At 40.9% G+C, this 21,376-nt stretch overlaps 6 protein-coding genes across 6 annotated transcripts; 3 read left to right on the top strand and 3 right to left on the bottom strand.

Moving 5' to 3' along the window:
* Window positions 1-94: 94 nt before the first annotated feature.
* Window positions 95-460, bottom strand: EAE98_004555 (uncharacterized protein; the record flags this gene model as incomplete). The annotated part of the gene is made up of 1 exon (XM_038952175.1): window positions 95-460. One exon carries the CDS (start codon window positions 458-460, stop codon window positions 95-97), a length of 366 nt encoding a protein of 121 aa, XP_038811711.1.
* Window positions 461-1,894: 1,434 nt separating this feature from the next.
* Window positions 1,895-2,701, top strand: EAE98_004554 (uncharacterized protein; the record flags this gene model as incomplete). The annotated part of the gene is made up of 1 exon (XM_038952174.1): window positions 1,895-2,701. One exon carries the CDS (start codon window positions 1,895-1,897, stop codon window positions 2,699-2,701), a length of 807 nt encoding a protein of 268 aa, XP_038811710.1.
* A 274-nt stretch (window positions 2,702-2,975) lies between these two features.
* Window positions 2,976-6,664, top strand: EAE98_004553 (uncharacterized protein). Its single transcript, XM_038952173.1, has 9 exons — window positions 2,976-3,485; window positions 3,553-3,979; window positions 4,036-4,420; window positions 4,471-4,879; window positions 4,928-5,356; window positions 5,447-5,607; window positions 5,656-6,106; window positions 6,154-6,263; window positions 6,384-6,664. Exons 1-9 carry the CDS (start codon window positions 3,330-3,332, stop codon window positions 6,571-6,573), a joined length of 2,718 nt encoding a protein of 905 aa, XP_038811709.1. The 5' UTR covers window positions 2,976-3,329; the 3' UTR covers window positions 6,574-6,664.
* A 6,279-nt stretch (window positions 6,665-12,943) lies between these two features.
* Window positions 12,944-13,152, bottom strand: EAE98_004552 (uncharacterized protein; the record flags this gene model as incomplete). Its single annotated transcript, XM_038952172.1, has 2 exons — window positions 12,944-12,994; window positions 13,015-13,152. 2 exons carry the CDS (start codon window positions 13,150-13,152, stop codon window positions 12,944-12,946), a joined length of 189 nt encoding a protein of 62 aa, XP_038811708.1.
* A 2,762-nt stretch (window positions 13,153-15,914) lies between these two features.
* EAE98_004551 (uncharacterized protein) lies at window positions 15,915-16,727 on the top strand (the record flags this gene model as incomplete). Its single annotated transcript, XM_038952171.1, has 3 exons — window positions 15,915-15,976; window positions 16,027-16,639; window positions 16,689-16,727. 3 exons carry the CDS (start codon window positions 15,915-15,917, stop codon window positions 16,725-16,727), a joined length of 714 nt encoding a protein of 237 aa, XP_038811707.1.
* A 2,149-nt stretch (window positions 16,728-18,876) lies between these two features.
* On the bottom strand, window positions 18,877-20,243 carry EAE98_004550 (uncharacterized protein; the record flags this gene model as incomplete). The annotated part of the gene is made up of 4 exons (XM_038952170.1): window positions 18,877-19,669; window positions 19,720-19,846; window positions 19,901-20,036; window positions 20,088-20,243. The coding sequence occupies 4 exons, from the start codon at window positions 20,241-20,243 to the stop codon at window positions 18,877-18,879; spliced, it is 1,212 nt and encodes a 403-aa protein (XP_038811706.1).
* Window positions 20,244-21,376: the final 1,133 nt, after the last annotated feature.

Below are 21,376 nucleotides of genomic sequence, written 5' to 3'. Positions count from 1 at the left end.
CCAAACCCCCTCTCCCTTACGTCTCCATACCATGCTAATGTATCTGTTAAAGGATGATATCGAGTGTACTCATTTTCGATAAATCGAACCCCATCTACCCCATCAGACCCCAACTATCGATAAATCCAGATATCGTTTGTGGAGAGAGGTTTTGGCCCTCCAATTGACGTTCCGCAAACTTCATTCTTTGAGCCACGAATGCTCGTAATCTCTCGACTTCTTCTTTTCCCTCCTCCATTTCCAATATGAAATCCATGATCTCTGCATCAATGAGCATGAGTTTGACCATCGCACCATGTGATCTTCGATCTAACCTTCGTAATTCTTGGATACCACTCCCTTTCTCCGCGATTTGTCGTTTCAAGTCTTGTCTAATAACCCATTCATTATAATTCGACTCTACGACACTCCCAGAACAGCGCCCCAATCTCTCGGCAAGAACTGCGAGTGCCCTGATCATTGCATTCCTCTTGATGTTATAAACATTGGTGAAAGACACGTGCTGTCTGGTTTAAGATATTCGTCGGATTGGCCGTGTCGATTTGTCTGTTGGTGAAGGTGGGGGATACGATTTTATTTATGAAATCCTGCCATGAATTATAGAAAATAACAGAAGTCACTTGGAATATTACTTCTTCTCAAGCCGAATGAATGCTCCTCTTAACAGGAGTGAAAAATTCTGCTTTGTCGATTCATTTTCTCTTTCTGTACATCGCGGTCTTGTTTGAAGAAAGTCAGATAGTTGCATGTGTGTTTCAATATCAGAACTCACCTTCGCAGCTCTCTCAGTAATTTTTCCTAGCTTCAAATAGAGCTAATATCAGGTAGTAGAACATTAAAAATAACGTAAAATGAAGATTTTTACGTTTGATAAGTGCAAGAATGGTTTCGACTGAGGAATGAAAAAATTGCGCCAGGTAAAAATCATTGTTCGAGGTCAAAATTTTGAAATCCAAGAGGGCAAGAGAATGATTGAAAGTGAGTTCAATTAGTATACTTGACTAGGTACCTAGTATTGTAAAATACTTTCATTCTTGAAACACTCCCCACCCTGCTTGATCAATCTCTCAAAAAAACTTACAAATTCAATCAGAAACAGCCGCTATTTCCCTTTTGAATAAAAATGATATTATTGCACAGTGCACTGGTGGCATTTATGCTAATTTTAGATGTGGACGACATGGACATAAATTGGAACGGACGTGGAGATGTAATCGATTGTTTGATCAAGGAAGGGCTTCAGTATTTCGGCGGAGAAACGAAGAAATTTTGGCTTACCAGGCCACGTCAATACCAGCATCAGTGTTTCGATTCCATGTAGAAAAATGGCCCTGATTGTTTCAACTTTAAATCAACAACCAGCTCTTATTATTCCAATTCCAAATAGACAATAAATCCTCATCGTTTGCGTTCCAAGGAGACAACCAGCCCTTGCTTACTAGAAATGTTGTTCAATATACTTGAACTTTCCGAACTCGACACAACCATGAGACCAGAGAAAGAAATCAAAGACCTGCTTCGGCATATTGCCAGAAGTCTGGAGCAGATCCCAGAACCCATTGAAAATCAAGGCAATACTGAAAATACAGAGAGCGTCGGAATAAAGACTGTTGGCACATCAATTGCAACTGCTTTGGCGCCTGTGACTCCGTTTGAGAAGAATCGAATAACTCAAAAGAAAAAAGCTCTTTAACAAATACGTAACCTTAGATAAAGCACCAACTTTGGAGGAAGCATGTCGATAACTCGATATTCGAAACAGCGAAGTACGATGGATGGGGGGGGGGGAGGGGGGCTTAGCCCAAACACAACTCTAAAGTTTTGGCAGCCATCCGGTGTATCTTGGATAGTAAATAAATCAGCAGAAATAGGAGGATGTATCCTTGAAGACGATATGGGTCTTGGAAAGACTTTGCAGGCATTGGGCCTCATATGCCACATGAATAATGAGAGGAGGAAGGGGAATGGTAATGTTGGACAGACAAAGCCTAGCCTGGTAATTAGTCCAATTGCAGTGTTGAATGTTTGGAAAAGAGTTGTAGAAAACTTTTTGTCCAAAAAGTACCAAGTGCACTTGTACTGTGCGAGAGAGAAAATTCCTATCTTGAACAAGGAAAGTCTCAAGAGCTTGGAACACCCCGAATGCCATAACTTTGTCGCCAATTTCGAGTGGTTAAGAGCAAAGCACAAAGGCCAAAACAGAACTGATCTAGGAGAAGTGTTTGATACGGTTATTATTGACGAGGCCCATATCATCAAGGACGAGAGTACCGGAAATTATGAGGTGCTCAGCGAGTTGGCACCCCTCAACTTCATATTGTTGACCGGTACACCCGTAATGAATCAGGATATTGACATTGCGGCCATGCTATCGCTCTTCCGGCCGGATAGCTTGTGGGAAGATATGCAATGCGACAGAAAGACGAATTCATTTCACCTCGAGGATAACCACCGTCATGCTGTCCTAAGAGCGACCAGTTTCGCTGACCACCGATATCCGAACACGCTTCCCAAGAAAGACCATGTGAAAGGAGGGGAGTGGCCGGGGAAAATCTATGATATAGTCCCTCTTAAGTGGGCTTTCGGTACAACCATGAATGGAGTCTCAATCGGTTCTGCAATTCCACATGTTAAAACCAATGTTGCTGTTGTTTTACCAATCTTCCCAGTCAGTTTTATTCATCAGGTGATTTCTAAATAAGTGCTTACTAATAAGGTTAATGTAATATTGAATCGTAGTTGGGAACAGAAAGATTCGCATGTGAAAAATAAAAATAAAGGTCCATCATCACACCGCGTGCAGCTGCCGTTGAATACCCCAGAAATGTGGAGTCATGGGAACGGAGCTTCGAGCATAAGCGTGTACCGAGAGATCCAGCGGAAACCGAGGATGCAAAAGGTCCCTTCATTTTCAAAATTCTATATTAAATTTGAACATCAATATTTTCAACTATAAATTGAACTAGAAAATCAAAAGCTCTATAATCTATAGATGTGTTACTTTTTACCCATCTTGACATATGGTCCTGTTTTAATTTTAATTTTCAAAAAATAGTGATTTTCACAGATTTTTGATTCTTGCGCGGTTTGGTGTTTTTGGAGTTGCCGAGGTTATTTTTGGAGGTATGAGATTCAAATAAAGCGACCAAGCCATCTTCTATTGTGCTCAAACATCAATTGCATTTTTTAACATCCCCATTCTCAACTGTTTTCTTCATCATCTTATTATCATTATTATCAGTCTTCTCATCGTTCTTATCTATCTATTTCATCAGTTCTTCTAATAAACAATCGAACAATTAAGGATCACAGATAGCATACAAGCAACCATGTCAGAGCTACGCTATGATGGACAAGTTGTTGTTGTGACGGGAGCTGGCGGTGGATTGGGAAAGGCATACGCCCTTTTCTTTGGTTCAAGAGGTGCAAGTGTAGTTGTGAATGATCTTGGAGGATCGTTCAAGGGCGAGGGTAATTCTACAAAGGTATATGTTTCTTCCAAATGTCAAATAGCCATCTTACATTCCTGAACATAACTAACATCATCACCAGGCCGCAGATGTTGTAGTCAACGAAATCATAGCCGCAGGAGGAAAGGCAGTAGCCAATTACGACAGTGTTACAGAGGGCGAAAAGATTATCGAAACTGCCATTAAAACTTATGGCCGAATTGATGTCTTACTCAACAATGCCGGCATCCTTCGCGATATTTCATTCAAGAATATGCAAGATAAAGATTGGGATTTGATCATCGACGTTCATGTAAAGGGATCATATAAATGCGCGAGAGCAGCATGGCCACATTTCAGAAAACAAAAGTATGGAAGAGTGATCAATACTGCAAGTGCGGCAGGTTTGTTTGGAAGCTTCGGTCAAACGAATTACTCAGCAGCTAAATTAGCTATGGTCGGATTTACGGAAACTTTGGCAAAGGAAGGTGCAAAGTATAACATTCATGCTAATGTTATCGCTCCTATTGGTACGTTTATAATTACCCCTAAGATTTTGGTTGGTATCTAATCTAATGAATAATAGCTGCTAGTCGCATGACTGAAACTGTCATGCCTCCCGAGATCCTCGATAACTTAAAGCCGGATTGGGTGATTCCTCTCGTGGCTGTTTTGGTACACAAGGACGCTCAAGAGAATGGTTCAATTTTCGAAGTTGGTGGTGGACATGTTGCTAAACTTCGATGGGAACGCTCAAGCGGTCTATTGCTCAAGGCAGATGATTCATATACCCCAGGAGCCATCCTGAAAAAATGGGATCAAGTCAGTAACTTTAAGGATGCTGAACATCCTTCTGGTCCTGCGGATTTCATGGGTCTTCTTGAGAAATCAATGAAGATGGGTCCAAATGAGCAAGGAGAGACTCTTGATTTCAAGGGCAAGGTCGCTTTAGTTACTGGTGGAGGTGCTGGGTAAGTGTTCAAAGTTTTATTTTTCCAAGAGATAAAGCTAATTTTGTTAGTATTGGTCGATGCTACTGCTTAGCGTTCGCCAAGTATGGTGCTTCAGTTGTTGTAAATGATTTGATGAACCCAGATGATGTTGTTCAAGAAATTCAAAAGCTTGGTGGAAAAGCTGTCGGTGTCAAGGCATCTGCTGAGGATGGAGATGCTGTCGTTAAAGCTGCAATTGATGCCTTTGGACGCATTGATATCATTATCAACAATGCTGGTATTCTCCGTGACAAAGCTTTCACCAATATGGATGACAAGATGTGGGATCAAGTTATCGCTGTTCATCTCAGAGGTACATACAAAGTTACCAAGGCTGCATGGCCATACTTCTTGAAACAAAAGTATGGTCGTGTAGTAAATACCACATCTACCAGTGGTATCTATGGTAACTTTGGACAATCCAATTATGCTGCTGCTGTAAGTGTGATATCTTGATTTGAAAGACATTCGCTGACCCTAGAAAAGAAATGTGGTATTCTCGGTTTCTCTCGTGCCCTCGCTCGTGAAGGTGCCAAATACAATATCTACGTTAATACAATTGCACCAAATGCTGGTACTGCAATGACCAGAACCATCATGCCAGAAGAGATGGTTCAAGCATTCAAACCAGACTACATAGCGCCACTAGTTGTCGCACTTTGCAGCGATAAAGTTCCAAAACCACCTACTGGAGGTCTTTTCGAAGTTGGTAGTGGATGGGTTGGACGAACAAGATGGCAACGAACTGGTGGGCATGGTTTCCCAGTCGATGTCAAGCTTACCCCTGAAGAAGTTTTGAAGAACTGGGAGAAAATTATCAACTTTGATGATGGACGATCGGATAACCCTGAGGATAGTCAAGATGGTTTGAAGAGTATTATGGCAAACATGCAAAACAAGAAGGGTGCGAGCAAGGTATGAACCTTCTCCGCATGTTTAGAATGAGCATTATGTATATTATAGTCAATCAATAAAGATATTTGTTAACATACTCTTCTGTTACAGAAAACCGAGAAAAAGGTTGAAGTGAATCAAGAAATCCTTGATAAAATTGCCGCAGCCAAGAAAGCCGAAGCAAGTGGAAGTGAGTTTACTTTCGAGGAGCGGGATGTAATGCTATACAACCTTGGAGTTGGTGCAAAGAAATCTGAATTGTCTCTTGTTTTGTAAGCTTCCATATTCTCTGATTTTGAACTCGACTAACTGAAGTATAGCGAGGGTGATGAAAATTTCCAACCTCTCCCAACTTTCGGTGTCATCCCACCATTCAATGCTGAAGCCCCCTTTTCTTTTGATGATATTGTACCCAATTTCTCTCCTATGATGCTTCTTCACGGCGAACAATATCTCGAAATTGCTTCCTACCCCATTCCTACTTCTGGTACTCTCATTTCGTCACCAAAACTTCTCGAGGTAGTCGATAAAGGTAGTGCCGCCGTAGTTAAAGTAGGAACCACCACGACAGAAAAAGAAACCGGAAAGAAAGTATTCTATAACGAACAAACAGTTTTCTTGCGAGGCAGTGGAGGATTTGGAGGCGAGAGAAAAGGAGCGGATAGAGGAAATAGTACAAGGGCGAATAAAGTCCCCGAAAGAAGCCCGGATGTGGTGGTTGAGGAAAAAACGACGGAGGAACAGGCTGTGATTTATAGACTGAGTGGTGATGTGAGTTTTTGATTGCTTGATAGGAGGAAAATTGCTAATGGGAATAGTATAATCCTCTTCATGTTGATCCGGCTTTCGCGGCGGTGGGAGGTTTCAAAGCGCCTATTCTTCATGGGCTTTGTTTTATGGGGATTGCGGGGAAAGCGGTTTATCAAAAGTAGGGATTCTGTTTCTTCTTTATTACTCCTTTCCATCTCATCTTCCTTCCTCCCAATCAACTCCCTCCTTTTCATTTCACTCCAATATCCTTCCTTCCCTTGCTAATATAAATGAATAGATTCGGTCCCTACAAAAACATCAAAGTTCGCTTCGCAGGCACGGTCATCCCAGGTCAAACATTGATCACGGAAATGTGGAAGGAGGGCGGTAATAGAGTGGTTTTCCAGACGAAGGTTAAGGAGACGGGGAAGCTGTGTATTGGTGGTGCGGGGGTGGAGTTGCTGGGTGAGGGGAAGGAGAAGTTGTAGACGGAGGGGTGGTAATGCATTCAAGGGCTTGTTTGATTATTTAATTTGAGATTTGTTGAATCGGTATACCTGTAATGTTACAATGCTATATGCTATGTTACATATCATGAGTGAAATGAAAAGTGATGTAATTGCACATTGTGTCATTTAGTGAAGACTGATTATCCTGGACCTGAATGTTACAGAAAGTATGCATGATGTGGATGATGGATAGTTGATGTATTTCTAATAACATAGAATTATTTAGGTATTTAGATATTGATATCGAAGAGCTTGGGGAGTTAAGATGGGTAGAAGGGGAATTTGAGAATGGTGGACTTTGTTTTGAGATTTTGGGGGGTGGGGGAGGGGGGGGGTCTTTAGGTAGCTTGTGAGGTAGTGAGGGAGTGAGAGAAACCGAAAAGTAAGATAATAAGATAGCGAAGTAGTGAATTCGTGAAGCAATATGATAATAAGGGATTGAATAGTTAAGTAAAGGTTAAGAGATTAAAAGAGTAAAAAGATGAGGGAGTAAAGAAGTAAGGCTGTGAGATTAGGTAGTGCAGCTGAGGTTAGATTTTGATGATGAGTAGATTAAGTGAAAATTTTTGTTAAATGAATAGTAAACATTTTGGCGCATTTTTTGTTGGTTTTGTAGGAAGTTAAGAGTGGAGTTAGGGGAGATAGGATCGAGGGAATGGGAAGGGATGTGAGGAAGGGAGGAGAAAACTTGGGGTGAGGGAGTGCTTGTTGTGTATACCTAGGTATGGGAAGTGATTTTAGTGTTTTTGAGTATCTTTAAGTGGTTTTTATTATGGACGGAGTTTGGAGATAGGAGAGGAGAGGGATGGGAAATGTATTTGTGATTAATTGAGATTAAGATTGCTCGATGGATCGTCGTGATATAGATGTGAATTTTGAGATGTGGATTGCGAGATTGGAGATGAGAGATATGAAGGGGGAATATGAATGAGAGATGAACTTGAGGTTTGAGACCTTGAGACTTGGAAGGCCAGTAGGTATGCATAATGTGGTAGATGCTTGAGGGATGGGGATAGTTGGGATGAAGTATTTTGTATCATTTTGGGGCTGAGTTGGTGTTTGACTGTAGGAAGAAAAGAAGGAGAAAAGATGGAGATGAGATAGTAATTTTGGATGTGGGTGCGGATGTGCTAGTTGATGGGTGATTGGAATACGTGTATGTGAGTTGGCAGATTGTAGTGTATTGAGAGGATGTATTTGAGAAGATATATTTGAGAGGACATACTTGGAAATCTCACACTTGGGGGTGTATAAAACAAAATTTGAAGAGCTCATCAACTCACAAAACCTCTCTTGTCACTTTTTCTTCCCTTTCCCTTCTCACTTTTCCTCTTCCTACCGCAAATCACCCGCGTATTGCCTTACCGCAGCAACTAAGCTACGTTGTTCTTTGTTATCATTCTAGCTGTCTAGTGAGGCTGCCCCAACACGGTATCCCAAAGACAGTGAGAAGGCCTGATTGAACTGAGAACAGAATCGTCCTTATCTTTGTGGGTCATCCAGAATGGGTCCGGCGAGGCCGACTATGTTACCCTGTATATTCTAGATAGGGATGGTGACGAAAATGTTCAATCAAGACCTAGAAAATACGGAAATGTTTGGAATGGCTCTCGTTGCGTGCGATCCATGCGCTTATCCTGTCTGTCAGTCCCTTGAATCGTATATGTGTTACATATAGAATCATAATGAAATATTCTGTGGGTAGATTGAAATGATAATTATTAAATGCAAAGTGCCTTGGCTCGCATCATGCAAGACAAGCTCCAAATCAATGTGGATATGCATTATCAGTTTAAATGCAGCAGCATCTGAGTAGGATGCGAAGTTCGATATCGAAGTCCGGGCGCTTGCCTGCATGCACTTGAGTTCTCTTCTTTAGCATCGTTGACCTATATCTTTGAGACATGACACTAGCTGGTTTGGAGTTTCCAGGTAATCCCCAACTTCATGATAGCAACCGAAGAGCGAAATGAATAAATGATTGGATACAAACATCCGGATATCGGCAAACTCATGAGGCTGAAGCTATTTTATGAGCTTCAAGTGGAGTGATAGTGGCTGTGTCTGGCGGTGAGAGATTACCGAAATAAAGGGGAGATGCGTTGTATTGACCTCGAGATTGACCTCTATGATAATTGAGGTTCAAATGCTAGAAAGACGTCACAATGCAGATCAATCCTAACAGCCACCAACAATAATTTTTCCATCCCAGGTACCCAAGAAACAGGTTGATGGAGTACGTTGCATTGATACGTCTTAATTGAGACAAGATTGATCATAGAAGTGCTTCGGGTGCAAATCGTTCGCATGGGTATTGCCCATTTCAGAATACTGCATCTTCACCGTTTCTTCAACTTTCTTTTGCGACGTTGTTTTAATGTTGAAAATATACCGGCTGCTATGCCTTACAAGGCTTGGCAAGGATGGATGGGTTGCAACAATCAATCATATCAAACAATCTATGACCAACTGCCGATTATGCGTTCACTTGCTGGTGTGATGAAACGATTGTAGATCATTCCCCTCAAGGTAATCTCCGAAGCGACGTTTACAGTGTGGCGAAGTTCTTGACTCGGACTCGATAACCTTGGAAGCTGACTGCATTGTAACAGTTATCTAACCAATCACCATAAGAAGCAACGCACACTCATAACAGATAATTTCTCGAATCATCACCCTGCAATATATGTAAATTCTCAACTTGTGTCGCGTGAAAAGAGTTTCTGAAGGCGGTCAAGCCCAATTTCGCCCTTTTCTCTACTTATCACACTAGGTACCATACGTTTGTAGCAAATTAGCGTAGATAAGCATCATGCCTTTTGATTAAATCTAGCTCTTCTTTAAGCACCTCATGAAAATCGTTTCAAACACGGTATGTCGATCAATCACATGCGCAAGCAATCTGACATGCAGCAAGTAGTGAGATACGCATGGAACAATATAAAAAAGCAAGATCTCTTACCGCTACTTCTGTCACCATCCCGTTGCAGATTTCTTCTTCAAAGCCTTGTCTTCTTGTGTAGCCATAGACCCGAGGACTTGGGACGCTATCTCTCTATCCTTGCTCGATATAATTTAAAATCTGCCAACGTGTTCGATAGTCACCGGTTGAGTGCAGATTTTTTGCTAGGAGGCAAATGCGGTTTGTGATCTTCTGGGTAGCTGTCGCATCATTCAATGGGACGGGAAGACTCTGTCGTCTCTACGCAAACGCCCTCGAAAAGAAATGAGCAATTATGCCTCTTGCGTCGGACAGAATAGCCTCCTTTTCTTCTGGCATCCTAGAGTAATTTCAACCCATATACCGCTTTTTGTGTCACCAGATTTGCATCCGCTGAGGCTCATCAGAGTAACTCAAATTGATTTTCATGAAGTATTCATCGTGCAACGAAATGGCAAGGTTACGAAATCTTACTTGCTAGTCTAGTCGGCGCGAGTCTCACATATGTTCGTTCTGCACTACGATGGAACATATTGAGTCATTGACTCGCCGAACTGCATTTGTAAAGTAACCACTAGCAGCACTAAACCGAATTCTCTTTTTGAAGCAGGCGTCACAGTTGCGAGACTTCTGCCCCCATGAAGCTTACTTATACTGTATCTCATCTGGTTCTTCATGATTATCTGCATGCTCGAGACTAGATGAGGCAAGACCTGAGGAAATATGCAAAGCATTGCTGCTGATATGAACTCAAATACAAGTATCAAGCGGGTTACCATGCGCGCAAATTGTGAAACTGTGATCCTATATTGGGGCAAAAGGCCCCTCTGAAGTCACACTCGTGCAAAATTGTGGAATCCTATAGAAGACAGTATGTGCAAGCCCATCGTGAATTGGGAGACTACGACTCGGAAAATCAAACAGGAACAAGCATTGCAAACGTGAAGTCAACATATTTGCTGACCAGGGTGCGCAATTGAGGTTGTAATTATCATTATGAGATAGTTTGATGCCAAGAAAAGAATATTGTAACTTAAACAATCTCCCCCGTTTAAGATGAAAATAGAAATTCAATGAGAACACAAATTTCGATGTTAAGAAATCAAAAGTGTGGGAGGAGGGAAAGTCGGTCTGCTCCTTCTACTGGAATCCACGAGACGGACGTTCATTGGCGCTACGTTGTAGTCACATGAACACGCGAGCTCTCGTATGTTAGCAAATCGCACGAGTCGCTGCCAGTGCAATGGCCAGCTTCGAAGACGTGCGCGGCACTAAATTTTTACCAAGGGCCCCTTTTTAATTTCGTGTTTCGAGTTCAAGATAATATGGTTGACGCCCTGTTTTGTGAAAATTGCCTCGCGAAGTCGCGTGAAAGATCCTACACATTCTTCGAGGTGCCCCGAGCCGATTATGCCGAGACGCCGAGACGGAATCGTACATAATCAAGAAAGAGGTCGCAGGGATCGACACATGTTCGAATTGGCCAAGTAGGCCGTGAGCTTTTTGATCGACCTAAATTTTTACAACTCAAAGGCGTGCAATCATGCTGGGGCGCAAGCCAATGTAGTACTCGGCAATCTTGAACACGGCGTATACGGTACTGTTAGACAACAGGCCCACCAACCGAAAGATCTTGAATGGTGTCACAGCTGCGGGATGAAAGTTCCTTCCGGGTGTCATCAAATCAGCAACCGCTCTTGACGTGTCTGGAGATTTCAGGATCTACGCGGTGAAAGTCAACACATTCTAATCTCAATCGATCTTGTGATACTCTCGCGGCAGTCATGCTTTCTGCAGATCGTTTTTTGTTGATTGGGAATTTTGTAAGAATATATTCCGACTTGTGTTAGTACTTGTTAAATGCGCAACATGGATGTCTCTGTTCCTGACTGCATCTGAATTAGATACTATCATGTAGTACACATCACACAACGCTTCAGACTCGATGGACATTTGGCCACACCCTTTCATTGCATTTTTCCTTCTGTTCGAGCCTATTGTATCGCAGAACAGACCTCCGGGCGTCAATCATACTCAGTTAGTCGTGAATATGTGCTAGCTCAACAGGGCGTCTGCATTCAAAGCAATAACGCATCTACTTCTCCGCTTGATGAAATAATCTCCAGAATTGTTATCGTTGTGTAGAAATTTGGTGGGTTGCCTAGAAACAAGTAACGAAGCGTTCCTGTCAGACTTCAGGGAACCAACCGGAATGATACAGTATAGCTTACTGGGAAACTAGTAGTACAGGGACCAGCAAAGCCCCGACCGGCCTATTTCAGGGCGACAATAGGTACTCTGCAGGGCTGTGAAATCTAATTGAGCCCTGTGCACTTCGATCTATTATTCTTTTTTTCTGGCGTTGCTCATTATCCTACAAATTCATTATGAAAATGGTGAAAGCAAGACACATGGATAGGGATAATTAAACCCCGATGTCCAAAAGGCAAGGAACCACTGAGTTCGTGATCAACATAGTCGCATACTCACTTTTCCTTAATATTCCTCTTTAATGTAAAATTTCGCTTTTATTAGATCCCAGTTACGTATTGTTATATCTTAGTGGAATTGCCCTAAAGAAAGAAACAAGATAATTTGTTCCTAGAGCATGTTGTACAAGTATCAGAAAACTTCCTATGAGCCTGGGTATAATGTCCGGAGCACAGTATAGGCAATAGTATTTCCCGTAATCCGTATACGGGCTAGATAGTGGTACATATTGATTTTTCTTCGAAATATATACATACATAATATAAAATTCAAAATTATTGAAGATGTTCAATATTATTCTAATATTGAATATTATTGATAAGATATGAAAATACGGATTTCTAATTGGTACGGAATAAGCCGAAATATGTGAATTTGAAATTATCTTTAGATTTAATTAATATTATTGAATATTTTAATCTTTTTGATATTATAGAATTATGAAAAGAGTTTCTTGAATTAATTAATTAATCGAGGTGAAAAGAAAAGTTTTAATAAAGTATTATATTCTTAGTTAGCTATTATATGTATTATATCTTTTAAGTATCTAGACTTTATTGAGATTAGTATTATCTTTTTATTTTATATTTCAATTTTCTCGTATATTTTCGTAGATATCAGTTTTGAGTAATACCTATGGTAATGAGTTTTCAACTATCTAATATATATTAACTACTATATTAAAAGCTTTATACACGTCATTGTTTTATTGTAGTATACTATTGCCTACACTGCCGGAGCGCAAAGTTTGCCTTTCCACAACCAGAAACCGACTTTTTGGAACCATGTAGAAAAGAACCATCAGGATAACATTCCATCAGCCCAAGAATTGTACGGACCCTTGGTTCTCCTCTGGTCACAGCATCGATACCGCAGCATAGATCAGTGTATGAACAATACTTAGGTGACTCTCGTAATTTAGAGAACATAGCCAACTCTCTCAATTTGGCCATCCTTACTAGTGCTCGCCTATGTTTGTAATTGCTTACGGTTTCATACTTGCGCATTGGAGCCAGCGCATACACTATCTTCGCCCAATTCATGTGTATAATCTGCGAAACCTGATCGGATTGTCGATTTTCTGTTTGGACCATAATCTTATACTGTCGAAAGTGGCAAATTTTCATTGTGGTTGAACACTCCACCAGGTAATGTTTGTGGTAAACCTGTCGCTTGCATTAATGAGCGTTAGGAATGTTGTATCACTACACTAACGGGATGAACCACGCGTAGTAGCTGGAAATTTCACACAAAATTCAATGATGATGTGAGCCAAAGCAAGGTACCGGTACTAGTTATCTGATTTTTTTGGATCTAAGAGAAACATTATTTGACGCATTAATCTAAAATTTTCTCGGTCGATCAGCGCTGCCCTCCATACTCTATTAGGGAAAATCAGGAACGAGACTAAAAGACAACTTCAAGATTGGAATTTTGGTGGGGTGCTAATCATTAATGATGCGTCGAACAATAAGCTTGCCAGTGTTTGCCGAAAGATGATACTGTAGTATATAAAAATCATCACAATTCTCTCGGCTCTTTGATTTTATTCCCTTTGTTCGTTTTGGGTCAGATTTACAGGACCAAGGATCTAACGAACCAGGGTGCGGCGCAGCGATGCAGCTCAAAGAAGACTCATCACTAGCAACCAAGGAGGATTTTAAGCATTTGTACTGCTGTGCCGGACCTTCAGGTAGGGATTGTTCGCAAACTAAACCCAGTTTCTGTGAATAATTACCGCCGCTAGCGCTTGTTTTATGAAACAAAATTAATCTATCTCTAGAGAAGAAGGCTGGAATTGACAATGCATCCGATGACCAAGATTATTCGTACATTTCATTCCATCATTTCTAGATGTTTGTGAAAATAGCAGAATCCCCCATTTATCTACCTCAGGGATTAAAATACCTTGTGAAAAGGCCTAGGAAAAGAATATAATAAATATCGGTAGACAGACTCGGGAAGATGGATGATTGATGTGATAATTGAAAGCTAGTGAGAGACTGAAAATTAACCAAGACCAAGAAAAGCGAAGATTCACAAGGTTGTAATTACAGTAGAATATGGGCTGTATTTTGTTGTACATGCACTGAAAAAAAAATGTTTGATAGCTAGTTGCGTGATTATCGAAGCAAGAAGACTCGAAACAAACTAATCCAAACCCATCTTTTACATACATACATTGATATTCTCAAACTCGCAATCATATGAAGAGCGGGATCCAGTATATTGCTATCGTCTCAATTAAGTCGGGTACCCCACTTTCGGGCCATCCCCCTTTTGGGCTACTTTTTATACCAAAAATACACCAAAAATGGAATTTATAATTTTCTTATTTATGGATAGAATTTAATGAAAATTTGTATATATATAATTTAGATCGATTTAAGCTTATTCTGAAATTTTTAGATTTTTAAGATTTTTCTATATTGAGAATTAGAGCTTTAAAATATCGATTTTTAAATTTATATAGGAATTATATATAAATTTGAATTTTATATAAAATCTTTAATAATTTTTTAATTAAAATTGCTAAAAATAAACTATAAAATTTTATTATAAATTTATAGTATATTTAATATAAGAAATTCAGAAAAAATAGAAAATCTTTTATAAATAAATATTTATAGGGGTACCCTCAAAATGACAAAGATTATTTATATTATTCTAAACTCATTATATACTATATCTCTACATTTGTTAATTTTTTTGAATTTTTTTTTGAATTTCTATATAGATTTAAGTTTAAATATTTCAAAAATATATATAGTTTTCTTTTAATTAATATTGTTAAAAATTTATTAAAGATTTAATAAAAAACTTAAATTTGTATATAATTCCTATACAAATTTAAAAATCGATATTTTGAAGCTCTAATTCTCAATATAGAAAAATCTTAAAAATCTAAAAATTTCAGAATAAGCTTAAATCGATCTAAATTATATATATACAAATTTTCATCAAATTGTATTGAACATTAATAAAAATATTAATAGGCCTAAAAAGTGATTTTTGGTGTAAAAGGATGGCCCAAAAGGGGGGTGGCCCGAAAGTAGGGTACCCGACTTAATCTATTATATATGATGGTAATATACATTCATTGGGCTTAAGGAAAATCGAGGAAATACTAGGAAATATAATTGCGTGTAGAGGAATGGCAGTCTTTTCAAAGCCGATCTAGGTTCTGGTCGTCAGTCAGGTAGATGCCGTTACGAAACTTCCCATCACTGGTTGACCATGTAAATGCGGTGTAGAGGTGATAATTATTTCTCTACGCCCTGCCACCCTTCTATTGTGGCGTTTGAACTTGGTAGTGAGAGAAATATTATTTACATTCACCTGGTTAGTTGCCGTGGCTTGCAGTTGAGCCCCTTAGATATTCGAGGTGTAAGGCGGCATGACGAGATAACTTACTTAAACTTTGAAAATTGGTTGCACTTCACGCCGAACAAAATGGTTTGCAAGTGGTTCGCACGCGAACCTTTTGCCGCAAATGGTTTGCAAACCACATTAGATGCCTAAAATGCTGGACATATATCACTCTCCGCTCTTCACATATCACTCTCGGTCACAACAAAATCTTCCTTGCTCTTTCAGAGTCGAGTAGTCATATATATTTCTATCCTCATTACTTTCAATAGCACACACTTCGCTATCTGCTTCCTCCGGATCTAGATAATTTTCTATCCTATCTTTATCCCATTTTTATCCCAGAGCATACTATATTTCATCTTTGCTCCCGTACATATCTGGTCACTATTAGCAGACATACCACATAAACTTTCAACACTTTTCTGCATTTTAGCATCAATATTCTTTAGCAAACGATCCCTACCACTATATATACATACTTAACTATAATCATCAACCCTTACAACAAACATCCATCATGGCCAAGCATTCAAGAAATCAAAGACAAACTGCTAGCAAGCCGAAGCAGAGGACAAAAGAGTATTGCTTTAATTCGAGCTCATGCGTGAAGTGTTACTGACACTCTCCAGGTCTGGTACTGAGAGAACCTCTCATGAACCCACCGCGCATCTGGGCAGCAACGATGACCAGGGTCAAGATGTTAATACTATCACGCATTCTGAAGCAAGACTCATATCTCACGAGCAGATCGATGAAGGGGTTCAAGAATTCGGCGCTGATTCCATGATGGTTGTCGACAGAAGCATCGAGGTTGAAGTCGCCTCCAGTCCTCATGAATGGGGTTCTAATGAGGCCAATCTTCATCTCGAAGCACCAGCGCAAGTGCTTCAGGGACCAGTCGACGGTCCGTTATCTGCGAGTGATTTTGATAACGATCTTATCGGATTCCGTCATCTAGGTGCTCATGTCCCTATTCCCACTCACTTCGATACCCGATTCACCAGGCACACTTTACCACAATGGACATGGGAAGCTCCTGTCACTACCCCTCAGGCCATTGCACTCTCTACACCATCATCATATAATGCTTCGACTGCGGCGATTGCTTACCAGAGTGTCTATGATTCCCCAGTCACGGAAGTTTATAGCCGCCCTACTGCTACCACTCTCGATACCCTTCCGGCGACAACTCAATACCAGCTGGAAAGATGGGTGTATGAGAATGATCATGATGAGGTGACGGTATGCTTCCTTCTCATCATATTTCTGCGGACGACTAACTGCTCACCAGCCTACCGATCGAATGGAAGGATATAACTATAATTTCTAGATCAAGATATATCAGCGACCAAATACTCGTTATTGATGAAACGTAAGTGCACAGTATGCCTTACCCCTGTTATTATCTAACAGAGACTCAGAGTTAATGGATGGCGACTGGTCGTGCAAGAATCGCGAAGCGATGATAAAGCCGACCAATCGGAGGGGCTTTGTCGGAAGCCTTTAAATACCGATGACGAGTTACATCAGTCCCAACCTCTCTATCTCGAATGTTGTCTTCCTCGATGGCCGTACTACCGTTCAATTTCTCCTAGGTACTCAGAACAAGCACCATCAAAAGCCGGTACCGTATCGGAAAATGAGAACACTATTTCTTAGGTCGAACAAATTAGCAGCGTCTGCCAGGCGTGTATCGTTTCTGAAGCGACTCGAAAATCCACCAAAAAAAGTGACAAGCTTTGATTGCACTGCATAAAACCCTATTACACGAAAAACATATTTTCTTCTTAGCCTCTCAATATCTATCTGCGAGTCTTGACATATTTCGAATAGCGTCGGAATACGACATGCCTGCTAGGATGTGGCGCCACGGTAACCATTCATTCCTGGACCATTTAAAGACACAGACTCCCTGACTCGCCTGAGAATATGCTTTGATTCACCCACCTCGAAGATCAAACGATGGCCTTGTTATAGCAAAACGTGCTTGCACATCAAGATAGCTGGACCGAATGTTTGAGGGATCCAGAAAGAGAAAGGAGTTCGCCTGCTCATAATCACGCGCAAATCGCAAGTTCTCTGGTCCAGTCTGGTTTTAATTTTCGACAGCAAAGATTGTGTCTTTGTTATAGCATGGATAGTTTCAAAACATTCGAGACAACAAGTGTTATCTCTCGAATGTAAACCAGATACTCCAAGGGAAATAAGTTGTTTTGAGGGAACTTGGCTGCTATGCGACAGGGGCATTTCATCGTTTTTGACCATGGGTCGTGTCGGCTTCTTTTGCTCAGCCATTATTGCGTGCGATGTATTGCCAGATTTCTTCGATTTTCGTACGAGTAATGGATGCTCGGGACAAAAGTTTCTGCCAAAAAAATGCCTCCATCGAGAGGTTATGTATACGACTGTAATTCCCTTACAGATAGATTTAACTCAGGTCGGGCTTGTGCGTCAAGAAAAAAATTCCATTTCCAAAATAGATTTGCAAGGTGAAGGAAAATGAGGAGAAATCTTGGTTGGAGGAGTCTTCGAGAATTTTCTTCGGATTCGGCTGGTTCTTTCTTTTTGCGACTCATTATATACATTTCTCTTTTGATAGCCTATCTGTATTAGCGATTGGCCCCCAGAATTATATATCTCTTTACCAAAGCTGAAATAGTACCTAGTGCGAAGGTGGTACAAGGTGCAATTCCACGACTTGGTGATTCAAAACAATTCTCCGGCATTTATAAAAATGTCGTTCTCTGTCTCTTTGACTCGACGTAACCGGTATAGCTGTACCAACGAACAAACGTCAAGTCGTTGCCGTCATATCGAATCCGTTCTGTAGTAAGTTCGTAAAACACTTGAAGAATTTTCGAGAGTTTCCATACTGATTCACGAATTTATGGCCCATCTATTCCATGTACGAGTATGATGTATCCTGGTACAAGGCTGGGTTATCTCCAACTCTTAATTTAGGTTATCGGATCGAGGTTCAACAGATGACGTAGTGTCAACCTTGTATGCAGCCCTACGGCACGAATCAGCCTCATCCCAACAATTTCGATTAAATCTTCAATAAAATAATTGAGGGTTGTCAAGTTGAAATGAGGGTGCATTAACCTGCGGAAGTTGAAGGGGATGGTGATTTATTGAGTGAGAAATGTTAAACAAACCCGATTTACCCGAAAAAGTGTCATCTGAGAGAGCTCGCTTAGGCACCCCTGGGTTGGTTACATTGAACCCCACCTGTTCTTCTTGAGATGTTACCCTTAATGAATTAGACCCTTTCAATTTTTTGATTGATCGATATTATCAGCTAGCTTCACGAACTATAGCTCACTACCAAGGAAAGGTATTCGGTAATCTCGATTCCGATCTATGATTACTTAATTGTTTTTTTACCGTTACATTGAGTTGCGTTATCTTGTATCTGACATGATACACAGAAAATTTGATAGCCTCGATAGCTTATCTAACGAACAAATGGTACTAGATTACCAGTCATTTCGATCATTCTTGGCCACTTCCAATAGTCTTCTTCCCTCCCAAGGTCCACTTTCTACACCTGGAGCCCCCCAAACCTTCACCAAAACCAACCCCACACTCTCAATCAGCTCCTTGAATTGCCTCTCTGTCCTTTCTAATGCTGAAAAACCCCCCATCATCATCCAGTCTGTACAGGCACTCTCGAATGATGCATTCTTTTCTTGCATCAAATTCTCATTGATCAATAACACACTGTCTTTACCCATCGCATCCTTAATCTGCTCGAGGATGACAGAGGCTTGCTTGTCAGGCCAATCGTGCAAGACGTTGGCGAGAAAATAAGCTTTTGCATTGTGGATAGGTTGTGGTTTGAAGAAGTCATATGGTTGAGCTTCAATGCCGTCAGGAAGAGAGTTTGGTGCGATACCAGAAATCACTACCGGGATATCCTCTACAATAAGTTTCCCTTGAAGTTTTGGATGTGCTTCCTTGAAACGAACTAAATCATGTCCAATTCCTCCTCCAATATCAACTATAAGTGGATCTGTAGGCGTTTCTACCTTAAGCTTTTCCGCAACAGGAAAATACTCATACCACGCTGTGCGACCAATAGTGCGGGGAATGGTCATCACGGTATTGAAAGCATGTTGAATGCGTGGTTGAGTAGCCATCCAATCAAAACAATGGAGGTCTGTTTGTCGAGAAAACTGGAATGGACCATCGTATGCATCGTTGGGGCTCTGATAGCCTTTTTTGGCAAAGTATGTTGGGAGAGCAGCTAAAACTTCATTTTGGGTTGTGCTAGAGATTGTTAGATATGGAAGAGAAAATTTGAACTAGTTGTGACATACAAGTGAATCACCGCTTGGCCATATGGAGATGATGTGACCAGAGCGCTTGCTAGTGGCGTGGGTTTGTAGGTTTCTCTGGCTATTTCAGTGAAGTAACCCATTCCTACCAAAAGTCTCATGACCCTGACTTGATGAATGGTCAGTTCCTTATAATCCTTAATTTCTTCAAGTTGAGACTTACCAATAAGCAACGTATCGGCATCTTTTGGCAAAGCAAGATCTTCGGCTCGAATTTCTTTCCCAGCCGCGGACAAAGCAGCTGCCGTATCGAAAATTTCCATATCTACTGCGAGGCTAAGTGCTACTGGTTGAAGTGACTGGGATTTCGTCAGAAACAATTTGGATATGTGAAAAGGATTGATACTCACTGAGAATATCATCTTCATCAACTTATCCCGAGGGCCCTCTAGGCTTGATTGTAGTTTTCCACACGCACTAAGAAGCTTTCCTCGATCTTCATCTTTCAACTCACTAGATTTACTAGTAACAAGATTAATAGAATCGATAAGCTCTGAGACGCCCATGATGAGTGCGAAGCTTTGTTCAATGGGAGTGGCTGTCCTTGATGGCACGTGATAGGATATCGAGAAAAGGGCGTTTTGAGAAATAGTTGTAATCGTAGGAATCGGAGAACTTGGAAGGTTTAAAGTAGAGATAGAATTGAATATTTTAGGGAACCTGGGCTAAGTTCCGTAGAGAGGGATATATACATGTGTTATATCCGCGCACGTGACAGAGCCGTGCCCGCGCCCGCCTCCGCGGAGCGTCCATTGTCCGCCGGAGCCTCACATTTACAAAGAACTAGATCAAAATCGAGTTGCTTGATCTTGGCTGGCTAATGCTGGTGATAATCCGAGTGCTTTGAACAAGAACCTGAATCTTCGCCTGAAAAGATGTGTTTGACGCGTCACGAAGCGGGTCATTCACGATATTAATGTTGCTCGTGGTGAACTGTAGAATGAGCAACAAAACTCTTTCGCTGGTATCCACTATTCATTTATTCATTCGGAAGTCTATTTCCCCAGAATATCCAGTACTTCCTCTTTCGTGACTCCTCGAGCAGATGTCTGAAATCACTAGATTGTAAAACGAGAGTGTCACGTTTCGTGGACTATGATGGTATTTTGCGCTAAAACCAAGTTAGTACTAGTGTGGTCAACGGCACGTGTAAACTTCACAAAACCAATTCCACTGCAATCACTTTCTCCATGTGGTACAACATGGAGCCTTTCAGAAAATCTGCGCTCAGGTTTTAGCTGCATCGATAATGTACTGTTCATGATTTTTCAGGCTTTGTCTCGTTTTCTTGGCAGGATCGCCCAACGGTGTCAATATACCTACTCTTTCTTCTCGTTACGTCCTGTCTGCGAGAGAGAGAAAGGCTGAGAGAAGGGAAAGCGGGACAGGAGATTGGAGGCTATCTTCCGCAGGTCAATTTGTATCCGCAGTTTGCAGTTCGAAGAGAGGATTGACATCAGCCAGAATTTGCGAGCAATCATTGGATCCAAATTCAATCGCACCTCTCATGTTCATGTCGCGTTTATGTTACAGTCCAAATCAAGTCCGATCAGGCTAGATGTTACTGTCAGGTTGTGTCAATCGGGCTTGCCGAAAAAATCACCCCACTTCAAATGAACCGGTCAGAGTATTAGCTTGC

The sequence above is a fragment of the Botrytis deweyae genome (genome assembly GCF_014898535.1).
Source record: "Botrytis deweyae strain B1 chromosome Unknown BDEW_008, whole genome shotgun sequence".
NCBI lineage: Eukaryota > Fungi > Ascomycota > Leotiomycetes > Helotiales > Sclerotiniaceae > Botrytis > Botrytis deweyae.
This window is presented reverse-complemented; position numbering and strand designations above follow the sequence as displayed.

Bases quoted from the DNA above. Each gene is read 5' to 3' on its own strand.
- EAE98_004553 (XM_038952173.1), top strand. From the start codon at position 3,330: ATGTCAGAGCTACGCTATGATGGACAAGTTGTTGTTGTGACGGGAGCT. The intron at 3,980-4,035 runs GTACGTTTATAA...AATGAATAATAG, and splicing joins TAATGTTATCGCTCCTATTG to CTGCTAGTCGCATGACTGAA. The intron at 6,264-6,383 runs GTAGGGATTCTG...ATAAATGAATAG, and splicing joins GGGAAAGCGGTTTATCAAAA to ATTCGGTCCCTACAAAAACA.